The sequence below is a fragment of the Crinia signifera genome, chromosome 9, assembly GCF_055691185.1.
Source record: "Crinia signifera chromosome 9, ASM5569118v1, whole genome shotgun sequence".
NCBI classification, from domain to species: domain Eukaryota; kingdom Metazoa; phylum Chordata; class Amphibia; order Anura; family Myobatrachidae; genus Crinia; species Crinia signifera.
Genome location: NC_139225.1, coordinates 117930195 through 117955929, shown reverse-complemented (window position 1 = coordinate 117955929; position 25735 = coordinate 117930195). Strand labels below are relative to the sequence as shown.

Here is a 25735-nt window from a genome sequence, read left to right as displayed (position 1 = left end):
AATCTGAGAGATTTGCAAAACATCCGCAAAAAAATGCCAGCGTCGCTCACATTTGTTATATAAATTCAAATAAAAAATGTTTAAAAAATAAAAAAAAATTAATTCTATTTTCTATATAAAAAGGTAAACTGCACAGGTCATTATGATGAATAAAAATGTTTGCTTGCCAGTTTTTACACCTATTTTGAAAAAAATCACTTGGCACTTAAAGGGCTAAAAAAAAAAAAAAAAAAGATCGTTCTGGCCATCCGGCAACTTTAAACAATTTCGCTCAGTTTCCAAAAGCAGCAAGTCACCAAAAAGTAAAGCCCAAATTTATAATTAAAAGTAAAAACAATTCTGTTTCTGCTCTTGCAGTCTTTCACGCTTTGTACTGCAGTCTGCAGCGTTCTTCACACAACGCAGAGAAAAGGAAATGGAAAAAAAAAAAAGTGTCTGAAATGTAGGTCACAATACCCATTTCTGCATTGGTTTCCTAGCAAATCGAGCTAGCTAACCCACAAACAGAGGGGAGGGTGCATCCAGACAACAGCGAGGCAGAAGACTAGAATAATGCTGTATTAATTATTTCACGCTCAGTAATTGCAGTCAAGTTTGGTGTTTTTATTGAACAAAATGGAATATAAAACAGGACTCAGTTATGAAAAAGCAGCAAAAATTCCTTTGCTGCATGTTGTGCTACATAACCTCAGACTGTACAATAAACCAATTTCACATGAGGTAAGGATGAGGCACACTCCATGTTCCAATAACAAATTCAATTTGTCCCTTAACATTATTAATCCCTCATCTCATTCATTCAGCGTATGGAATCAAATGAACAAGTTAGATTTTTCATACACAGGTTTTTATTCTTGCTCCTGGATAAGAAACATTGTATTAACAGAAAACTTAATTTTAACTCAGTCTTTAAAGAAATGCAATATTTGGAATAAGGCATGTTGATTTAAAAAACTTTTTATTTTATGATGTCATACAAGTATTATATCAGTTTGCAATGTCTTTAAATTAGAACTGGAATAAGAAACTTTAAAGGGCCAGTAATACCAAAGAATGAAACAGATTAACACCTTAAAATAGACTCCGCATTCGGAAAAATGGAACACCCCTTTTTCGCAAGAAGCCTAGTTATCTACCAATTATGTATCAGGATGGGCAACTTCCCCAGACACACCAGTAGCATCTGGTTCCAAAAATTTTGCTTTTGCAGTTTAACTTTTTGGGATGACTTCTTAGACGTGAATGACTACAGTCATTTAGAGATACCTGGAGAGATCAAACCAAAACCTTAGTTGGACACCACGAGGACAGATGCCCTATACAGGAGAGGAGGGTGTCTGATGTCTCCTTTTTCTGCTGCCGGATGGAATATTACATTTTGTCCACCATTCACATATGGATACTTTGTCAAGTATGCCCGCTACAATGCTTTGATAAAAGGAAAAGGCTCTTCTTTTTATAAGCAACAAATAGGTAGACTGTTATTCTGGCATTGGGGCTTCCCTCTTTTACAGTAGTCTTACATCTGATTTAGATAAAAAGAAGTAGATTTAAGGATAACACTACAGGCAAACCAAGGCCAAATGGCTGTACATGACCGCCTATAAGGCGGCAAAGTGCATATCCATTACCCCCATATAGCCCTTTCTTGTAGCTTAGAACTTCTTTAAGAAACATTACACGAAAAACAGACAAGCATTTTGTGGGCTAAACCAATGACATCACTGAGGCATAAGACAGTGCTCAGAACTTCCCTGATGGGCTAGATTCTAATGAATATTGGTTCATTCCACAAAATGGCTGTCTCCATTCTGACAAGCCCATTTTAATGGAGACTGGGTCAGCAAGCAATCATACAGGACATGTACAAAAGACCATCCGTGCTAGACAAAGCGCGGACAGACACGGATTAGAAAATGGTGACATACAATTCATCCCCTTGCCAAAAAAATTCAAAATAAAGAATCTGTTTGCAAGTGCTGCATAGGGATAAATGCAATTTGATGTACATGGATGACACCCATTGTTAGGCACTACTGGCCCTTTCAAAGGACACTTAACAAAGTGCTTAAATAAATAAATATGTGAAAATGTTACACTCGGGGAAGAGACCATTTTATAGTCAACTTCAAATAGGGAAAAACTACCCAAACATCAGGTGGATTTAAAGAGACAAGACTTTTACAGCCACCTTTGTTTCTTCTTTAATTTATAAAGCAAGTAATCCCATAGTCAATATTGCATACGTACCTAACTGATTCATATGAATTTTTCATCATAACATCTGGCCACTTTAAATAAACATTTTAGTTAATATGGTCGATAAATAACAAATGCCAAATTAATAGTACAAAATGCTCTACAGAAGAGTAACGCCAATTCTGGTTGGCCAAGCTTGTTTGATAGTTTCTGGAAAAAAAAAAATCTTAATGCAGTGCAAAGATATTACAATATCGGTCTTCAAGGTGCGGAGAGCGGAGATTCCCGAGATGGTGAACCACAATTGTCCTCTGGTGGAAAAACTGTAAGAGTACAAGCTCTGATGCCCCCAAGGGATTCTGGTAGATCAAAAACTTTGTGCCATTCATCTTTTTCAGGGTCATATTTCTGGACAATTTCAACCATACATCTATTGTTCCAAGAATATCCACCAACCACATAAATTTTATTTTCGAAAACCGCTACCCCAACATCACTTTGTCCACGTAACATTGCGGCAATTGGAGTCCACTGGTCCAAAGATGGAGAGTAGTATTCGCAGCTGAGGACATCATCGTAGTCACTAGTTCCTCTGAAATGGTTTCCGCCGATGACATACAGTTTGTCTCCCACCGTGCACATGCAGTGCAGACCTCGGACTGTAGTCATGGGAGCTTTCTGAGTCCATTTGTCTGTATCTGGATCAAAACACATCAGTTCCTTCTGGAAGGTGTCATGTGTAATTCCACCTGCCAAAATATACATTATAAGCAAAGGAACATGTCAATTTACAAAAACTTTAAGAGAAAATATATTTACACAAACTTTACAAGACATACGGATGTTTAATTACTGTTCCACACTATGTATATACCATATTAATACTTTATTTCTATTCCACCCCATTATATTTTCTTATAGACCAGGTTTCCAAAAATGGTCCTCAAGGCATCCCAACAGTTCAAGTTTTAGGAATATCCATGCTTATACACACTCTACTTCATTGACTATACCATCTGTGCACAAGCAGGAACATTCCTAAACCTGAAGTATTGAGGTGTCTTGAGGATCACATTTGGGAACCACTGCATTAGGCAATATACAAGTACAAGTAGTTCAGTGTTTTGAAAAACATATATGGTTCATATTTCTTGAATAACTTTTTTATTTTTCTAAGTGATTGGACACCCTTTACTTACTGTGCAAGTAAATGGTGTACTCCTGCAGCACACGCGTTCATGAATGTAAAGTTTTCAGATAAGATGGACGTGTTTGGAATTTATTTAGAGGGATTGTTTGTTGAGCTAAAACAGAAGTATGGTTTTGGGGTATTTATTCAATTTTCGGTACTTGTGTATTATCACAGCGCCGGTGTGCTCAACATCGTTGGCGTAATAGAGCTATGTAGTCAGCGTCAGCCAGTGTAGTTATAGTAAGGCAGCATAGCAAGCGTAATGTTAAGTACACAAATAGAGCTTACACTACGCTGGAGGGACTGCCGCCCCCGCCGCCATGCTGAAGGGACACTAAGCTGAATAGGACAGTACGTAAACTACTTATTGGGCGCCGTGATAATACACAAATAGAGCTTACACTACGCTGGAGGGACTGCCACCGCCGTGCTGAAGGGACACTATGCAGAATAGGACAGTACGTAAACGGGCGGCGTGTTAATACACAAGTACCCAATTTTCATTCATGTCCGTCCATTATACGAGGATCAGGGGAATAGAAAATAGGACCTCTTGTTAATAACTTTGCCTCCCACAGCCTATTGCAGTTCTCACAATCTTGGTTCTCATGGCCCACTCACAGTCCAGATAGCAGGGAAAACAAAGCCACGGAAACCATTAAGCCAACTGTACGGATATCCATGGTATCTGTATTGTAAGTGGGCCCTGAGGGCCAGGTTTGGGAAACATTGGCGTAGTGGGTCCACAAAGTCACTGTGCCAAGAGACATTTGTTCTAGTGGAGGGTCTAAGACATTGGCGGCCAAACCAGTCTTCGAGATCTAAGAACAGTCCATGTTTTACAGACCACTGAGCTGGGGCCCAGGTGCAGCCATAACTCACATTTTCAAACTTGTGCCGCATTCATTCCAAACCGACACATTCTAGAGCTACAGGTGGACTGGAAAACATGAACTGTTGATAGATCCCAAGGAATGGTGTGGCCACCCTTGATCTAGGGCAGTGAAGGCGAACCTTGACACTCCAGCTGTTGTTGAACTACACATCACAGCATGCCCTGCATCAGTTTTAGCATGGCCAAATAGTACATCTGTAGCAGGGCATGCTGGTATGTGTAGTTCAGCAACAGCTGGCGTGTCAAGGTTAGCCTTCACTGATCTAGGGAGTATAGGACCTCAAATTTAGAATTAATCTTCAGAAATGTATGTGGTTAGCAATGGTCTGTTATTCAACATTAACACATAAAAAAAAAATCATCCTGCATCGGCTATGCAATGGGGATTAAGAGATTGCCTGATGCATAACCGTGTAGAAGTTCCCCATTGCATCCAATCACCTGCTACCTATTTAACAGAATGCACTTAAATATACCTCATGCAGATTGGTTGCAATGGGCAAGTTGTCCACTCTTTCGCCGCATCATACTTCTCCTCACTTTAAAAACATTAATTCAATTAAAAACTACTCCTTCTAAACAAAATGGGCAACGTTCATCAGATCATTTTACTGAAACATTTTACATTCCTAAGTGTTACTTCACACGTTCCACACTAATTCTTGCCATGCAAGATTATAAGAAAAAAAAAAAAAAGTGATTTTACCAGTTTAAAAAAAAAAAAAAAAAAAAGAGATTTTGTTTTACATAATATCTATAGTATTTAACGTTTACTTGGGGACACATTCTTTACATCCTCTGCCGGATCTCAACCAAGTGTGTCGCCTAAGCAGTAACAATGTCTTGTTCCCACGCATCTAGCTGGCTCTAGTCTGCTGCGATATTATACAGATATAAATAATGTATTCACGCGACAGATCTGTGATTCACTTATTATAGAGTAAAAATACAAGGGGGGGAGCAGGGGAGGGATCCTTGGAGAAAGAAATATTACTTCTAAATGAACCTCGAATTAAACAAAGAATTTACACAAATAAAAGGGAGAGTCATCCTGCTTTTAAGCAACTGTATAAAGGAGGTCATTCAGTGCGCGTCTGTTTTCCAGGGACGGATCCATTAACATGAGAATATGTGGCGTATACTAAATGCAAAACAGAAATCCTGTTGGCGCACATTCAGGAAGGGAACACTGATCACAGGAAGGGCATCTATCTCTCTCTGCGACTAGGCCACTAGAAAGAGCGGGACAGCTGCAGCTGTGGTCTATTGACTTTCTCATTGTGAAATACATTTTCTTCCTGTGATGAGCCTCCTGCCTGGACACAAATAAGGACCACTTACACAGGCTTTGTACAACGTACATATCTGCGAATGGAATATCTAAGGATTTAATCTCATTTGTGAGTTAACACTGAAGGCTTTACATGAATAAAAGTCCACTGCCAAGAACCAAAAGAGGAAGAATACATATTTTTATTGAGATAAATATCTTAATACTTAAATACTATAGATAAAGCAAGCTGAGTAAGTACAGCGCATCTCCAAACACATCCCATGGAATCAATCCCGTTTTGTACTTTTCTCATTGGAACTCCATGTAGTTTTAAAGTGCTATGTCTGCTTAACCTATTGACTGTTATAATGAGGAACAAGGAGAACAGTCAGGGGGTGGAGCAGATGAAAGTTAAGGGGCATACACACGTAGAGATCTGTGCTAAGCAATTTTGCTAAGCAATTTTTCTTAACAATTTTGCTGGTGTCAAGATCTCCCATGGAGAGCACATACACATGCAGAGATTTGTGCTAAGCAATTTTGCTAAGCAATTTTCTAAGCAATTTTGCTTAAGCAAAAAAAGGCCGGGTAGTTGTTCAGAATGAGAGATTGCGATCAGTATCTCTCATTCTGTTCACACAGAGAGATTTGCAGTCATTTGCTAAGCAATCTGACTAGATTGTGACTGCATGCACTGACTTAGTTAGCAAGAGATATTTAATCTCTCGGAGCATACACACGGAGAGATCTGTGCTTACTTTCTAGGCAATCTAGTCAGATTGCTTAGAAAATAGCACAAATTTGCTCCGTGTGTACACCCCTTTACTCTTTAAGTATTGCAAACGGTCTATACATCTCCAGGAGATATCAGAAATGTTTAATATTTTAAATGCCAACATCAGTGAGACGTGCAAAATATCCGTTAACATCAGTTGTAATATAAATTAAAATAAGGGTTTTTTTTTGTGTATAAAAGCTTAAAAGTAAATATAACAGGTCATTATGATTGCCAATTTTCACACACCTATCGTGACAAATTCACTTGGCACTCAAAGGGTTAAGCAACAACACATTAAACGATGCTGTGGGATGGTGCCATTCGACAGGATCATCTGGTTAGTCAGGTTTTTATTTTAAAGACCACCACAACCAGGAGTCTGATGTACTGGCAGTGGGGTGCAGCGAAGTCAACCGGTCCCCGATCATAGGGTCAGCCCAAGAAAAGGCTTTGGGCTACGGTATACATAAATCACCTTTTATATAAATATTGATAATATTTTGAGAACAATTAACTGGTGGCTTAATATCTCTGCTTGATTACAGACAATAAAATATGACCAATTAATGTCACACAGTGGCAGACATGGGTGTTTTTTTTTTTTCTTTAAAACCCTACTTAAAATGGCAGGATTATATATAATTGAACCCAAGGCAGTTCAGTTGCAAGAACATGACACACCATCTTTCCATCTCCCAGGCATATTCCTGGCATCCGGTTGGAGCAAGAAATTAATAGCTCAGTATGATGCCCATTAGCTAAGGTACCCAATAAAAGAAAAACTGAATAAACATATACATACATACATACTGTACATACATACACACTCACATTTTGCCAACAAGCACAAAAAAATTATAAGACTAAAACAACGTATTAAAGCAAAAGGGTATGCACAAGGCAAGAGAGCAAAGAGGTTTCATAATAAGAGTTTGGCCCACTTACCTGAAATATACATGAGTCCACCAAATACAGTTCCAGCATGGCCATAATGTGGCTCGTTCATTTTTGCAACATAATTCCATTCATTTGTTCTGGGATTATAACATTCTACAGTGGCTGCACAGAAACAAAGAGATTATTAATTGAAGGTATATTCCCAACACCGTTAAACAAACTGAACAGCATGGAAAACCAACAAATAAACTAAAGCAATCTAATGAAAAGTCTCTAATTGTGGATTAGAATTTATTATGACTGCAGTCTCTCTACAGCTCTAAAGGCGCGTACACACGGAGCAATATGATCGGTCCGCGATCATATTGCTAGCGATAAATGACCGCGTGTACACAGCTTAAGATACAACTCTAGGAAACATGTATTTTAGAATAATAGTTTCAGTAAATTAAGATTATTCATTTTTAATGGATTTTTAACAATTTGAGAAACAAGTACTAAACATACAAACAACAAATTTAAAGTGACATTTTGTGGAATGAAATGAATACAGGGTACTTCTGTAGTATCTGGACGCCCGATAATCGCATCACATCCGACCAAATCGCATGCGATGCGATGGACCCGATTTTCCATAGGATTCTATGGGAAAAAGGGTCCTTTTCATTTCCCCAATATCCAACTACGCACGGAGTTGGATATAAACCTGTGGCGAGCGTAGCGAGCCACCGAGCCCGAAGTGTGGCGAGCGCAGCGAGCCCCGCGAGGGGCCGCAAATTCGTTAAAAAGTATTCCGAATCCCCTCGCTGCGCTCGCCATAGGTTTATATCCAACTCCATGCGTAGTTGGATAGTGGGGAAATGAAAAGGACCCTTTTTCCCATAGAATCCTATGTTAAAATGGACTCAGTCCATTTTAACATTGAATCCTATGGAAAAATCGGGTCCATCGCATCGCATGCGATGTGATGCACCCGATTTTTTAATCGGGCGTCCAGATACTACATAAGTACCGAATACAGAAATGTACTGGAGCTAATTCGGTGATGGAAACGAATACATGTTGGAGGGTTTTTGGGGGATTTTTTTGTATGCAGGGTAAAAAAACTGGCAGCTTTTGCGTGCAGCGCACAAATGCTAGACAATTAGCCACTGTAATTTACCACACAGGGAGAAGGGTAGTAGTCCCAGCGGCATAAATTCAACTACAGATCCTTTAATCTGCTTGATAAATTTGGGTACCGTATATACTCGAGTATAAGTCGACCCGAATATAAGCCGAGGCACCTAATTTTACCACAAAAAACTGGGAAAACTTATTGACTCGAGTATAAGCCTAGGGTGGGAAATGCCGCAGCTACTGGTAAATTTATTTGACTTACCAGTAGGTTAAATATTTCAGAATATTTATTTCACAGAAACACAGTAAACAAGCTAGCTCTTTCAGTGGAAAAGAGGGTCAACCAAAACAATTGGAGATTTATTAAGCTTGGTGTAGTGATAATGTGGCTGGTACTTTATCACCGACCAATCAGCTCCTAACGCTCATATTTCAAACCCAGCCTGTAACTTGGCAGTTAGTAGCTGATTGGCTGGTGAAAAATTACCAGCCACCTTTTCAGTTCACTGGGCTTTATAAATCTGCCCCTGTGGACAGTCTGCTATATTTTATTTTCTTGGACACAAATCTTTATTTAAAATAAACTTACTTTTTTAAATATACCCCTGCACTTAAGGTAAGGAAGGTGGCTGGCTGCACTGGCACACTTCACGGAGTCACGAGCAACAAATCTCATACTCCGCAAAGGCCCATGGGAAGAGCTGCTCTCTCTGGGCATGCTCAGCAGCACTCCTTAAGGACCGGCAGCCATATTTGACAGTGGCAGCCAGCCTCCTCGCATCCACTGTAAGTACAGGCTGGACGCTGCACAGAATAAATATGATAGTGTGGTACTGTATTGCGTGGTCAGCTCACGCTGCAGAGGCTCAGCATATGACTGAGGGAGCGGGTACCTTCAGAGGGACAGGCGGCAGGACGCTGCACATATTAAATATGCTGGTGTAACGCTGGAGCGGGTACATGCAGAGGGACAGGCGGCTGGACGCTGCGCAGAATACATATGCTGGAATGACGATGCGGCCGACCGCTGGCAGAGCTCACATACTGTAGCTACGGCAAACTGGATTACACAGCACAGTGTGCAGACTGCAGATACGCGCCGCGCGCTGCGCGGCCAGTCTGCACACTGTGCTTGTAATCCGGTTTGCCGTAGCTACAGTATGTGAGCTCTGCCAGCGGTCGGCCGCATCGTCATTCCAGCATATGTATTCTGCGCAGCGTCCAGCCGCCGTTCCCTCTGCATGTACCCGCTCCAGCGTTACACCAGCATATTTAATATGTGCAGCGTCCTGCCGCCTGTCCATCTGAAGGTACCCGCTCCCTCGCTGCAGAGGCTCAGCATATGTCTGAGCTGACCGCGCAATACCACAGCCTGTTTTCTGCCTTAACCCACCACTGTCTGTGACCCTCAGCCGGCCCCTAGGCATTCCAGATGCCCCAGGCAAATGCCTGCCCAGACCCACACTCGAGTATAAGCCGAGTAGGGCTTTTTCAGCCAAAAAAAGGGCTGAAAAACTCGGCTTATACTCGAGTATATACGGTACTTGTTTCCAAGCACAGCAATTTGCTTAGTGGGCCATTCTGCGTAGTGAAATTGCATCGCATCGCATGGGCCATTTAAGGGCCATGCGATGTGCAATGCGATTTTCCTATGCCATTTATTCACTGCTCTCTCAGCCCCGGGCCATCGCATCTGCCGCAAAATCACATGCAATCGCATCCAATTTTTAAATCACATGCGATTTTATAGGGCGTGTGATGCCATGGCATTAGGTATACAATAATATGATTGTATGTCCCAAAAAATAGGTTTAACGCACCCCCCCCCCCCCCCAGTATCCACGCCACCATGAAGCATGGCCGGGCGCAGCGAGCCCCACGAGGGGCGGCGGAACGCGTCCTCCGACTTTTTCATTAACCCACTATCCACGTGCAGTCGATATTATATAGTGACCGAGACCAAAGCGTGGCGAGCGCAGCGAGCCCCGTGGAATACATGTAAAGTAATCCGCGTCCGCTCGCCACGCTTCGGGCTCGGTGGCTCACCACACTATATAAAATCAACTCCAAGCCGACGTGGATAGTGGGGTAATGAAAAAGTCGGAGGACGCGTTCCGCCGCCTCTCGCCACGCTTCGGGGTGGCGTGGATAGTGGGGGGGGGGGTTTGCGTTAAATCTATTTTTGGGACATACAATCATATTATTGTATACCTAATGTCATGGCATCGCACACCCTATAAAATTGCATGCAATCACATGCGATTTTGCAGGACATGCGATGCAATGCGATGCGACATTGTGGTGTAAAATGTAAAAAAAAAATTACATGAAAAAAATCGCAGTGCATGCAGCTATAATGGCCCATGCGATGGGATGAGATTTCCCTACGGTGCATGAAATGTGGCAAATGCTGTAGGCACGGTTTCACATGTTCTTTACCAATGGAATGGATTGTAATATAAATAGATAAATTACTAGACATTGGTAACACCTTTAAGTTCCGAAATTCCATTATAAAACAATGGTGCTCATTTCTATGTAGAGTTTAAAGGCATTCCCAGAATGAAAGCGGATGTAATCTGGTGTAAACAAGCCCTATATTATGGTTAATGAGCACAACTGATTTAAGCCTGCTGGAAATTACAGGTATGCAGCAAAACTTCTGTAGACAAGTTTCTGCCCACGCATAACTGGCGAGTCACACACAAGCAGGAGGGAACAATAGAGGAGAGAGTAAGATCACATGGCAATAAGATGGACGTGAAAACAGGTTAGTGCAATTCAAAGTGTAGCTTCGTGCTCATATATAGCACACCGTCAAATACAATAGCTTTGCCTGTAGAAGGTGCTGCACAGGTGTTTATATATTCGTATCTTACATACACAAACATAATTCTACGGCTATGTCCATGTTGGCGGAGAGCCATAACAACGTAGTGACAGAGCATAGTAGCATAGTCTTAAGGCCCGTCCAATGGACGGTAGAAAATGTATGCTTGTACAATTCTTGTTCCACCTACCCTACCCAACCACAGCAGGGCAGAAGCTGCTGCAGCAGCCAGAGCAGGTCTCCAACTATCCACCTACCCAACCACCGCAGGGCAGAAGCTGCTGCAGCAGGTTCAGCAAGTGTCCAACTATCCACCTACCCAACCACCGCAGGGCAGAAGCTGCTGCAGCAGCCAAAGCACGTCTCCAACTATCCCCCTACCCTTGCCAACCAAATCAGGGCAGAAGCTGCTGCAGCAGTTACAGAAGATTCCAAAACCCTCAATGAACAAGCAAACCATCTAGAGAAAAATAACTTTATTTATTATTTATTTATTATCAGTTTCTTATATAGCGCACACATATTCCGCAGCGCTTTACAGAGAATAGTTGAACATTCACATCAGTCCCTGCCCCAGTGGAGCTTACAATCTATATTCCCTACCACATTTACACACACAGACATTCTAGGGTTAATTTATTGGGGGCCAATTAGCCTACCAGTATATTTTTGGACTGTGGGAGGAAACCGGAGTACACGGAGGAAACACACGCAAGCAAGGGGAGAAAATACAAACTCCGCACAGTTACAGCCCTGGTGGGATTTAAACCCATGACTTCAATGCTGTGAGGCAGTAATGCTAACCATTACACCATCCGTACTGACTGGGGATCGATCTCACATGGATTTCACAACGATATCTACAGTGTGTAAGTCATAGACCACTCTGCAGATGAGTCGCTTATTAATTTCAGTTTTCAAACATTTTGTAAAGTGAAAATGTTTTTATGGACCCTTGGCCTTTAAGAGTCAACTTAAGGGAGTCTGTTTGAGTTGTATTCAGAAAGTCATAAGCTTTCCAACGACATATTACAATGCATGAAAACAACAGAAATAACATGGACCCTTATGACAGCACCCTTAGGGGGGTTTGCTATCTGCCACCGCCACTTCCGATGGGGGGGAAATAGTGGCAGCTCCCTATTCAATGCTGTCTTTAGCGACAGCATTGAAGCGGGATCCCGGCCGCAGATCGCCAATCCACGGCTGTTTTCGCAGCCACGTCCCCTTTGTGCCAATCGGCAGGCGGTACAATGAAACCCTCGTTCAAATATACTTATGTAGATCATAGTCGGGTGGTGCTATGTAATGACATACAATCATTACTGTAATTGTGCTTTTACAATACACTAACTCCACATAAAACAATGAACTGCATATTAGGAAATAAGCCAGAGTAAGAGTGACGTTTCAGAACAGAGAAAGTGCTTTGACTCATCTCTCCGGGGAGCAGACTGCTGCAGTGTGTGTACAGTTTTTCCCTCTATGAGTATCTATCCTTGCCAGCTTTCATGGTGAGATGTTAGAATACGGTGATAAAATACAAGAGCAAGACCCTGGCATTTGACCAAGATTGGGAACGATCCTGCTTAAGGAATCCAATGCAGGTGGTCTGGTATTGTATATTAACACTGATACAGGTTGAGTATCCCCTATCCGAAATGCTCGGGACCACGAGCATTCCGGATAGGGGAATTTTTCGTTTTTTGGAATAAATTTTTTTAGCCAAACCTACCTGTCCCCTGATGGTGTCCGGTGGTCCCTCGGCGTCCACAGCAGGCCTCCGGCATCTTCATTGGGTCTCCAGCGGTCCCAGGAATGCACTGCGCGAGTGTGCACACGCACCGGTGACGTCACCGGCGTGCGCGCACACTCGCGCAATGTATTCCTGGGACCGCTGGAGACCCAATGAAGATGCCGGAGGCCTGCTGTGGACGCCCTGGGACTTGGTAAGTATGAAAAGAGGGTTAGGGGGGATAAAAAAAATAATAATATTTGAATGATTCAAAAAACCACGGTTTTTGGAATAATTCGGATAAGGGATGCACGGATACGGGATACTCAACCTGTACTGCTTAATGTTCTGCAAGGGAAAGGGATGGACTGAAATGGATACCTATGAGAAAGAATCTAAGTTCTGTACATGGTAATGTATAGGAGACAGAGTGAGAGAGACGTGTAAGCAGACAGTACTGCACGGATCTTCCAGTAGGGTCACAAATCAATGACATTCCCTCAAATACTTCCATGATTAGGCCTGAAAACAAAGAACGGACAAGTGCATTTCTGACCAGACAAATCAGTACAGTACAGATTTAGAATGCAGGGCCGAGGAGGATTAGAGTATAGAATTTGTGACCTTAGGGCCATCAACATCAAAGTTATAACAAATTCTAGTACATCAGCAATAGACTCCCACCAGAGGTGGTTGAGGCTAAGACGGCATATACAGGAGACCAAACTTACTCCAACTTGTTGGTTGGAATGAAAATCTGGTAATGTATGGTAACAAAGAAAAACAATCTGTATGGTCACAGCTTTGGAGTAACAGTAGGGTTAAGCTCGAGCTCCTCTCTGAACAGAGGCAGCTATATGTAGAATACGTTTGTATTTATGTACATTCTAGTAACAAATAAGAGGAAGCTCTGTGTTCGAAATAGGAATTGCCAGCACATGGGAATTGCATTGATATAAGAGAATACTAATATATAATATATAACATATAGGCAAAAGCCTAAAGAGACAGAAAAAAGGTCATTTATTGACGTACACCGACATTGTCAAAACCAAACAACAGGACTCTGTTCCGCTGAGTAAATACATTTCATGGAGAGACGCGATAAAACACAAGTGACTACAACAACTGGTTTTACTACAGTAGCTTGATTTAGGAGATTACTAGAAAACCTGACCTGCACAGAGCAGCACTAACATCACAAGCGCAGGCTCTTGTAAAGCACAAACACAGAAAGCTTATTTCAGCAGCCTAGGCCTGGCAAAGGCAAATTCACTTGAAATAGAGGCAATATAATGGATTAGGTAGGTACTTAACTCCTGAATTGGCCATAATGCCATTTATATGATAAAGAGCATTCAGGTCTGCATTGTTTTACAGCACACCAGTGCTAATCACACCGGCTAGGAAGTTTTAGTTTTATTTAACACAATGGAAAAAGTAGATTGACAGCGCTATGATTTACTTGTCCACAACAGAAGGTACAGCAGCTCGGTCTATGGACAAACCACTGCAGTTACACAGAAGCACCTCATGGACACAATGCAAACATGCCAACATAACAGCACATTGAATTCTAAAGCAACATTTACATTCTGTATGGAGAGCAAACTGTACATTTTTTTATTAACCATTCAAGTTCCAACATTGCTGTGAGATACTCAAAATATCCGTTAAAATGCCAGCGGCACTCACAGCGGTGCAATATTTAACCCCTTGAGTGGTATGCCCGAAAATGTGCTGCCACAGCGGGCTGTCCTGAAAAATTTCCGGGCATACCACAAATATGAAATAGGTGCGTGCCAGTGGTGTCCAGGTGTGCAACACTGGCACAGCACCTCTAGCGCCCCCCCCCCCCCCCCCCCCAGTCACTACCCCAACCCTCCCATCACCTGTGCTCCGGCGATCATCACCCTGGAGCTCTTCTAACCCCGCTCCCCCAGCCATCTGCCGCCATACTTTTAGTAGCAATGACGTAGGCGGCAGGCTCGGGGATGTTCGGGGGGGGGGGGGGCTCGGGTGGACTCGGGAGCACTCAGGCACCCGAGTCCTCCCGAGCCGCCGCAAACAACCCCCAGCCTGCCGCAGAGGTCACTGCTGAACGTAACAGGCCGGCGGCTAAGGCACCGGGGACAGCGGCGGCAGGGAAGTTCTGGCGTACTAACGCCGGAGCAGAGGTGAGGGAGGGGGGGCTTCCAACTGTGGTAGGTTTTGCTGGGGCAGAACAAACCTGCCCTGGTAGGTTTGTCCTGCCCCAGCAAAACCTACCACTCAAGGGGTTAACTAAACTTCAATGAATTGACTTTGTTGTATTTGTCAGTCGCTGCGCTGACATTTTTAGCGGATATTTTAAGTATCTCCCACAGCAATGATGGCACTCAAAGGGTTAAATGTAGCAAGTTGTATTTTCCCATCCATTAGTGTTCATTCTAGACCCAGGCATCTTTCAAAACCTATGTAGTTCCTCTACCCTGCCTCTTCCCTATGTAGTTCCTCTACCCTGCCTCTTCCCTATGTAGTTCCTCTACCCTCCCTGCTGTAGTCCTTCATGTCTGGACTGCATATTCTGTGCTGAAATACAGACCACACTGTGCTAGAATCACCACCGCAGACAGCGACACCTCAGGCAGGAAAGAGGAACTAAATATAGCAGCATATAAAGCAAGTCTCCAAGTCAGATGGTAGAGGCATAAAAGGACATCTGTATCCAACAGTAAATAAAACCATTTGGCTAACACAAATCATACAAATGCAGTAGTGAAAGCGGATGGCAAGAAAGAAACGTATACCAAAGGCCCCCTTCTCCTCGGTCATATTGTAAGCTGGGCACACACATGTGCAACCATTCAGCAGATCAGTAGTACTGGGCTCCCATAGCTCAGTGTGAAAGCTTCTATGGGTTTGTCTTGTCTGGTGCAGGAGTATTTTAAGGAGTCTTATCGGCTAAAACTAAGGGCCTGACTCAGACCTGCTCACTAGACTGCGTATAGTCGCTGCCTAGTGAGCAGATAAACGCTGCCCCGCCAAACGAATCCCAGCATTAGCATGCGAGCAGATGGGTACACTTACACATGCGGATGCGACGGAGAAGTAATTCAATGGTCACTCACCATCGAACGAGTTTCCAGTTCTTGGTCTGAAATGTAAATCTATATATTTCCGCTGAATTGGGGGCGGGCGTTGACGCCATGGGATGTCAGCCGCCCGCCCCTAGGATGGATGGTCATGCTACCAACGGCGCGAATCCGGACCGCACTGAGCAGGTCTGAATGGCCCCTAAGTACATACTGGAGCTATGGGCATTCATTCCAACATTGAACCAAATGTCTTGAGCTAAGATTCTGTCCACATTACAACAATATGTATTAGCCTCACAAGCATTTTCTAGGCTGCTAGCGATGCCACTGTGGCTGGCGACCAATCACAATCAGCAGATTGGCTCAGCACTCCTGTAACAAGCTGCAATGCATATACGGCAGTCTGTTTCCCTGACCTAGTGATTTGGCATGGATTGTTCAGGCATATACACAGCAACATTTTTAGCTACTGAAAACAGAGAACTTTTTTATAATGACAAACAGAGGGACGGATGCAAATGTTTAATCACGCCCGATCTCCTGTATAAAATAATGGGAGATTACGGGGCAATATTCAAATGCCAGGTTTTTGTGCGCATATCGCACCCATTAAAAAGGTCAGGTTTAGGTGCGCATAGTCCAGATAAAATGCAGCACATGCCCATAGCCCATGTACACATTACAGGGAGGGGGTCGTTCCAACATTTTCTTCTATTTGGAAGATAACTGGAACAGACTTGGCACCATCAGCCCCAACGGACAACAACATTTAGACAGATTTCTTATTTTTATGACCGTGAATTGATATTTTATCATTTATGTGCCACGTTTCCACCTTTCACGTTTATCCTACGTGACCAGCCTTGTTTTCTACCTTTTACCTTTAAGCCTTTGTGATTTGACTAGGACTAGCCTTACTTATTCTTTGTTCCCTCTTCTGCACCCACCCTGTTCTGTCCCTTATCTCTTCAAGCACAGTGCGGGTTTGAGATTTCTTTGTACACAGCACAGCTTTAGGAATACTTTACCCCTATAGCTCTATGGCCCCATTGCTATGACCCGCCCACTAAAAAGTGTGACAACTTAGCCCTGACCCCAGTTTCATGGTAGGCTCGCATTCTATACATTCAAATAAAGATGGCACTTTGGAAATGTATGAATGGTCAGTGACAACTGCAAATTTTGATTTCAATTACTGCAGCTGTTGTTGCTGCATGCATTGTGCTGTCCCTAGCGGTCAGCTCTGAGCCTGGGGTTGTAAACAAGAACGTTGAATGACGAGCAGTAATGGCTTGTACTTTTAGGCCAAGTTCAGAGCTGCTGTTGCTTAGCAACCATTGGCAGCACACCACACCCACCACTCTGCGTTTAGTTAAGCGCCCATGCTTTCTTGCACAATTTGGAATCCTTTTAGGATCTATGGTCTATCTAGAATGTTTGGCTTGCAATGCTGGGAAGAGCAAATATGGGGACAGCCGGATGGGCTAAGTCTGGCTGCTCAGAAATACAAGCGCACAGAAGCTGCAGACAGGCTCCCCAAACGCTGTATCAGGACAGTATCAGGTGAAGACCAGGCTGGTGTGGTCAGATCTCATGTGACCGTGCCAAGCAAGTGATTAAATATATTGCAAAATTTGCTAGTCATAAAAATTTTATCTTTTCAAAAATCAGTCAACAAAGCAGTCTAAAGCTGCCCATACACTAGTGTGATCTCTTTCAGCAGTGTATGGCCAGGCCACCCCGGCGAGCCACCTGGGAACCTCCTGGGCAACAGGGTCACATGCAATACATCACATGTTCCCCCACCGCTGGGAGGAGTGTCCGAGGTCGGCCCTGCATGCCAGTCCGACCTCCGACTCAGGTCGGAACCGCGCATTAGACCCAAGGGGATATCACACGATTTCTCGGCCCGCCTCATTGGGAACAGGTGAAGTCGGCCCAAATCTCGGTCCTGTATTGGGGCCTTAACAGAATAGGTATAAAGGAAATCTATGCTTGAGCACAAATGACAAACCCATTTTCCACTGCCACCAAAACCCAAGTTATTGCTGTAAAATCCAGGGTTGTGGCAAAGTAGAAAAGCCAATCCAGTGGCCCATTACAACACAGGAGCTGGATTTCCTAGCACTTGGAGATGATGGCATCTCCAAGCACTGGCAAAAGAGAGTAGTGTGTAGTGTGAATGGCACTGTCACAGTGAGAGCAGAGTCTGCAGCTGCTCACTGTCCCCACACAGACAAACACTTCCTTCTATAACCGTTCGACCATCTCCAATGCCAAATAAATGTAACATGGGAGCAAAATACATTTACCAGGACATTTCTCTTTAAATCTATTCAGTACAAGCTACGGTTTTGTAGGAATAAAAAAAATTGCTGAAAAAAATGCATTGTTTTAGCTTCAGGGGCTAAGCAAGAACACAGCAGTGTGCACATTCCAACACAAAGACATAAATCAATAGGCAGGTGCACACAAAGCATCAGACACCTCATCTGGAAGCTGCTGACGTTTCTGGTGTTGTCATTTATAAATATATGCACATCCTATATCTATATTCACATATACATGTATAAACTCATGCACATACCTATGCACCTGCTTGTTGATGTAAATATTTCATTGGCCAGTCAGGTAGTAGCAACTAAAGGCATATAAACATACAGGGAGGGTTAAGAGGTTCAGTTGTTCAGATCACACAAGAGTGGGAAAGGTGAAGTAACCTACTGACAGAGGAAAGATTGCAGGTGTTTCAGTATCACAGAAGCTGGGGATCTTTTGAGATTCCATGTACATCACAAATATCTAGTGCAGGGATGGGGAACCATTGGCCCTCCAGATGTTGTTGAACTAAACATCCCAGCATGCCGTGCTACAGTTTTGGTATTTGGCAACAACAGCTGGAGGGCCAAAAGGTTCCCCATCCCTGCTCTAGTGTTTATAAAGAGAATTGAGCACAAAAACAGACAACCTCCAGTGAGTGGCAGTTACTTGGCCAAACACTTTTTTTTTTTTAGGAAGTCAAAGAATGGAAAGACTGGTAAAGCTGACAAACTAAACCACCATGTAATAAGACCATGGTATACAGAAGAGCATCTCTGAACGCACAACATGCTGAACCTTGAAGTGGTACGGTGTGTACACACGGTGCAATCCGGTGGCTATTGGCAGCTGCTGGCAAATAGTGGGGTTCTAGCATCGGCTGACAGGGAGGTAGGGATAGTGTGGGGGTGGGACGCAGGGGGCCATGCTGCATTGTCTCATTCTGAGCTACACACACACACACACACACACACACACAGACAGACGTAGAGTCACAGCAACAGACAATCATACAGGCTTAAACTAGGGTCAGCTAACCGTAAACTAGTTATGGTGGGTGTGTGCCCACTGAAGCCTCATACAGTAAAGCCAGTCCTCGAGAGCTACCAACAGTTCACATTGTCCAGCTCACCTCGTAGCTACACAGGTGCACTCATTACTGACTGACATTTTAAAAAGATCCACAGGTGGAGCGAAATACTTCACTTGTGATACTGTGAGAAGACCTGCAAAACATTAACTGTTGGTAGCTCTCGAGGCCTGTAGTTGGCTATCCCTGCACTAGATGAACCACGGTTCCGCGAGTAGACGATATAGTGCGCACACACTGAACGATATCATTCAGCGACGTTGCTGGGACCCCGCTGAACATAAAGGTCATTGGCCTCCCTTTTTTTTTTTTAAAGATAACTCCCAGAAGGGCCCTTCTGAGTGATAATAATAATAATAATAGCATTAATAAAAATAATAATAATAATATTATTATTATTATTATTATTATTATTATGGTAGTGTGTACAGGGCTTAGGAGTTTGGAAAAATTTCACGTAATCTGAGAAATCAGGATTTATGCTGCGACATGGCATAAACAGAGACGCCCGGTTTACAGAGGGTCAGTGGCTGATTATAACCAAGTGAAAGGCAGGATTTCAGTCAGCCCATCACAGAACCTGTGTAATTCATTATTGTCCTGGTTTAAAAAGGGATAGTATTGTAAGCCTATTAATCAGAGAATCCTGGGGCATAGTCTCATCTGTTAAAACAAAACGCTCTGTAGTGAATTAACGTTTTAATAGCCGGTCTCACACTTAAAAAAAAAAAAATATTCCCTATAGGTTATACACATTTGTACCAGATAATGAAAATAAAAAAATATATATTTAAATATATAAATGCCCCGGGCATTTCTAACACTACCTAAACCAGGTAAGCAGGCTTTTGTCTGTCAGGCTCCTGCACTTGCGCCTTCACATACACACCCCGCATCCTGAGGAAATGGACGCTGGGTGATGAAACGTTGATGGTGTCCCATGTAATGCATCACTGTACTTCAATTCAACAAAGCTATTCTTTTTGCTATGAACTGAGGAGTGCCGACTATTTTTTTGCTTTTGCAAAATATCTGTTGCATATATATAGTACACACCGAACAAGACATTCCTCACTGTGCACAAGTGGGCACCGATCCCATAAACCATCAGAGCATCTATTGGTCGGCACACACACACACCTTACATTTTCAATAGCTAAGCAATGTATACATGCAGTTTAGTGTGACGGAAATTGGTCAATGAAGTCAGCAGATGAATGTTGTGGCCAAAAACAGGAAGTCAAGAGTCTATTAGAGGCCATGAAGAATTGGCAGAAAACAAGGTCATCTGACCAGAATAATAGGCCTAACAAGATCTGCTGCTTCTTCTACATACATAAGGGGCCACATCAAACACACGGTCGCTCTGCAACTTCAGAGGGACTGCTGTAGCTGTGGAAATGCCGAAATACCAGCCAATGACAGCGGACTGCTGACGGAAGGCTATTTTAGGGATAAAGAGTGCTATGTATCTATTCTTTTAAAGAGGATGTGAAGGTGCCACCCATAGCAACCAATCAGATTTTAGCCCCCGTTGCATAGACAGTATTCGATAAAAAGAAGGCAGAAGCTGATTAGTTAAAAGGAAAAACAGGGGTACACTGCGCTAAGCAATAAAATGAGTAAAAAATAAAGATATTCATAATAGTGCCAATAGGGGGAAAAAATGACAGTTATTTATTAAAAACATGTAACATGACATACCATAATAAAAAGGGGATTTGACAGTAAAAATGGAGGAATTCATCAATTAAGTCCAGTTCATACGGTATCCACTAGTTGATGGATCCGTTCCTATAATGTCTCCTATTTATCAACTGGTTATTTGTATCCAAAAAGGCCTGCGGTATGTATTTCTCATGGAGTAGCACTCTCCAATTTGTGTATCACCTCCGTACGGGTTAGGGCGTAAATGAGCCGCAAACGGAAAGAACCAAGTGGTGACCGCTGGTCATGGAGAGACTCTAGGTGTGGAGACTGGTCCGTATCCAATTCAGTAGGGTAGTGCCAAGGTTTGTAGAACTGGATAAAGATTATCCTCTTAGTCCACCAATGCGTTTCGCCAGGAGCCTGGCTTCATCAAGGTGTGCAGAGTGTTGGTACTGCTGGGTTTATATACCCATCTAACTATGTTAATTACATTTTTACTAATCATTTTATTGCTTAGCACAGTGTACCCGTCGGTTTTCCTTTTTATATATAAGGGGGCTGACTACCCCCAATCCTCACTGCAGCTTGATAAGGCACCTCATATTTATTGCGCCCCCTACACCAGTTAGTAGCGTGTTACCAACTACCTCCCATCACAAGCTGTTGCCTTGTTAGAAGCTTTTAGCAATCTTCCCCAAAAGCCTCAGGCAGTAAAAGCACAATACAGAAAATCATTATATGTTTGCTGCACCTATTACACAACACTGCCGTGACCTGTCGCATAGTACAAGCTGTTGCCCCAGATCCTAATGCCCCCTTTCCAACTAATATTTTCTTTTAGTCTGAATATAAAAACCCTGTATAACCATAGTGTTTATTATTGCTACTTTAAAGGCTTTGGAAGTGAATAACTGGATGAACAAAAGGGGGAATAGGTGATGTACCGTACTCTCCAAGTATCGCGCTCGCCCTTTATAACAATATTTTCCTACGTTAATCTTTGACAAACATGTTCGTGCCCTGGAATACTGCAGACACTGCTCTATTCAGATCACTGTAGCAAAGTCGCTTCCCCAGCTACATCGCACCAATGACTTCATTGCATGAAAAACTTTACCATCAATTAATCATTGCCTTATTTTATACTAGTCATTCATCATAACAACTGTCACACACACGCCGACGTGGATAGTAGGGGAATGAAAAGGTCGGAGGACGCGGGCTCGCTGCGCTCGCCACGCTTCGGGTTCGCGTCAATCGTGGGGGTGGCGGCCACAATGGGGGGCCATTATTTTTTACACACGACAGGGCCATACCCAATGAGAAATGGCCCTTATTCGGCCTTTTCCCATTTTTTCCTATGTTAAATGGACTCAGTTTCAATGTTAAAATAATTTAACATTGAAGCCTATGGAGAAATCGGGGTCATCGCGTCGGGCGCGCATAGGCTTCAATGTTAAAATATTTTAACATTGAAGCCTATGGGGAAATCGTGGGCATCGCGTCGTGTGCCTTCTTAAGGCACACGACCGACGCGATGTACCCGAGTACTGCTTTTTTCTAAGGAAATCACGGGCATCGCGGGCATCGTGTGCCTTAAAGTTAAGGCACACGATGCCCGCGATTGTGGCCGTGCTAGGAAACAAGTACCAAGAAAATTATATATATATTCTCTAAGCCTCGCGAATTAAAAAATTGGGGAACCACTGTACTACACTCATCATTAGTCTTATTCAATTCCATTTCAAGAAGATCCAAGAATGTCCAGCTGTATATCTTTGAGTGAGTACCAGTCATTGTCTATTATAGCTGCATATTAAAACATGACAAACAAGACTGTTGTGTGTGGTCATGTTCTGTAGGTGTGGTCATGATCTGGAATAGAGTATTGTCTATTCCAGCGGTTCTCAAACTGTGGGTCCTGACCCCAAAGTGGGTCCCGACCTTCTCAACAATGGGTCGCGACTTCATGTTGCTGACCATCAGGCTGATGACTTTTCTAATCTCAGTCAGTGATTCAAGGAGTCTGTTGAATGGTCTGTTATTTTAGACTCCTCACATCATTTTGTGCCCCCACAATGCTGCCATGTATGTGCTGTCTGCTGACTACACATGTGATGTGGTGACCTCCTGCAGTAACTTGCTGGGGTCCTATAATTGTTTTTATTGTCTGATGGGGTCCCAGAGCAAAATAGTTTGAGAACCCTTGGTATATTCCAATAAATGACATGCAATAGAGTCTAACTTAATGTTGACCTAGACACCATCTTCTCTAATAACCCACACTTCCTTTTTTAGAGTAGTCTAAAATAATTCTAAAAAGATTAATCTACAATCTAAATATTCATCCTCCTCATCTAGTCTATGGGGGCAATTCAATTAGTTTTGAACCCTGAACATCAGTCTTTTTAGAAGTAGTTCTACTTACCAACACGGCAGGCGCAGAAGTTTTTTGTGCTGGTCACACCAAAATGGAACTATTGGGAGTGACAGTAACAATGTGCAAGAAGCTGAACATCCCTTCAGGAGAACTATATAGGCAGCCAATGTATTCACTCTGAACAATGCAACAATTTAATTGCTCTGACAAACCTTGGGTACCCCCAAAAACAACAAAACGTATACATTTCATCCACCCAAAGGTTTAATACTTGCATCTTCACATATATTACATAATAGAAGACTTTAAAATGAAGGTTGACCAAGTGTGAACATAAATTAAGTATGGCAACACTCAGTTACCATATTAATTACACAATACCTTCCTTCTAGCTGTACATATTGACACTGTAAAACCATTTGTCGGTAAGGTACATGGTAATTATCACTTCTCTATTGCAGGTCATTGTGTGAACTTTTTGTTGCATACCACTTATTTATTTATATACAGCTATAGCTATATAAAAACATTGCTTACCAAGTTCACCAGCTGCGTTCCGACCACCAACTGCATACAGATGACCTTTCAGGGCACTTAGGTGGAAAAAGGTACGCTTTTCATTTAACGATGCCACTTGCATCCACTTGTTGTACCGGGGATCAAACCTGAAAACTGTGTCCACGGCGGTTTTCCCCTTTGTGTCATAATTGCTTTGACCGCCGACCACATACAGAAAATTCCCAATTACTGCTATTCCATGCTGGTACCGGGGAGCATCCATGGGAGCTAAGGATTTCCACTCGTGTCCTTTCTCATCGTACATCCGCAACTCTTTGCTTACCACCAGCTGCTGTCTTAAAACCCCGCCCAATGTCACCAAGTGAGTGTTGTCTGAACGAATGGCAGTTCTTTCAGACTGCATGACCGGCTGCATGTAGGGCATCATTTGGTAATTGCTAGCTTCCAAGAGTAAATTTACACAAGTGTTATCAGTTCTCATAAAGTCCACTGTCTGGACGTGATTGATAAGGTCTTGTGGCGTCATGAGAGGGAATCGAATGTTCTTCATTACTTTTGCAGCAAATTCCATACGTGTTTCTTCGTAACGCAGCCAACGACACGCTGCCTTGAACAGTTCAAGCTCGGTACATTGCTTAAGGCTATTACTGGAAAGCACAAAGGCAAGACGATCAAACGGGAGCTTCACAAACTCCCCAGTAGTTAATAAGGGTGGGAAATTTTTCAGGATAAAGTTATTGACATATTTGTCAACTTCAGTGAGATTATAAGTGTTTGCAATTCGTCCAACCTCAACGCAATTTTCCAGAGTAACCTACAAGAGAAGATAAATATTTATTTTATAAGAAAGTTTTATAGGAAAGCAAAGCGATTCTCAGCTTGTTTCCAACACTTCAATAAAAGCGACTTACGTACTAGAAACATTGAACGCATACAGGCCATTTCATCAAGAACACACAAGCTTTATAATGCAGGGATGACATTTCGTACAGGTCATATCTGCATTTATACATAGGACATATCCAATCTTTTTGTGACTCTTAAGGTGCCCATACACTAGTAAGATTTATCTTCAGATCTAGCTGGTTGGAACAAAAACATGGTTATGGATGAGTGACAGTTTGTCAGTTTTCCAGCATTTCCAAGCAGATGGTCAACTGTCATTTGCTCTAATCCATAACCATGTTTTTGTTCCAACCAGCTAGATCTGAAGATAAATCTGCGTGTGTACGGCCACCTTAAGAACAAAATCTGCTTTGGCATCTGTAAAATTAAGTTCCCAATTGCCTCCAAGTCCTTCTTGAACTACACGTACAGGAACAATTCTTAAATGAGACTCTAGACCAAACCAAAAAAAAGTCACCACCTTCGCAGACACTGAAAGATACAAGTAGCAATATTCCTGATATATGCCACGTTTGCAAAATAGCCTTTTTTTTTGTTCCTTGCCATGGGCATAGAAGTATAATTCAATCTAAGCAAACGCAAGGGATGGTTCCTTACATATAGATTACTGGCACTCGACATTGATAAATAGCTTTCCATGTATCAAGCAAACGTCGATGAGAAGATACAATCCGATCAATCCGCTTTACAATTAAACGTGCATTTATGAGCGGCAATCAATTATATAAATCTAGACATCGGCAATCGACAATATATATGTTCCTTACACATCTACTAAACCGACGCATACAAAACTCCTTTGCTATTACCCAGCTATCCTTTACATTGCCAGCACATTTCTAATGCAACTTACAACCATATTGTTTAGGCTGGAAA

The 25735-nt window shown here is 42.6% G+C and overlaps 1 protein-coding gene across 6 annotated transcripts in view; it reads right to left on the bottom strand.

Moving 5' to 3' along the window:
- Nucleotides 1–588: 588 nt before the first annotated feature.
- LOC146035887 (kelch-like protein 13) overlaps nucleotides 589–25735 on the bottom strand; it is a 65908-nt gene continuing 40761 nt past the window's right edge. For all 6 annotated transcript variants that reach the window (XM_083159584.1, XM_083159580.1, XM_083159583.1 and 3 more), the window contains 3 exons: nucleotides 23972–24767; nucleotides 7283–7396; nucleotides 589–2948 (listed from right to left, as the gene is read on the bottom strand). In XM_083159584.1, the coding sequence (XP_083015710.1) occupies nucleotides 2461–2948; nucleotides 7283–7396; nucleotides 23972–24767 (1398 nt within the window). In that variant the 3' untranslated portion in view covers nucleotides 589–2460. The remainder of the gene's footprint in view (nucleotides 2949–7282; nucleotides 7397–23971; nucleotides 24768–25735) is intronic.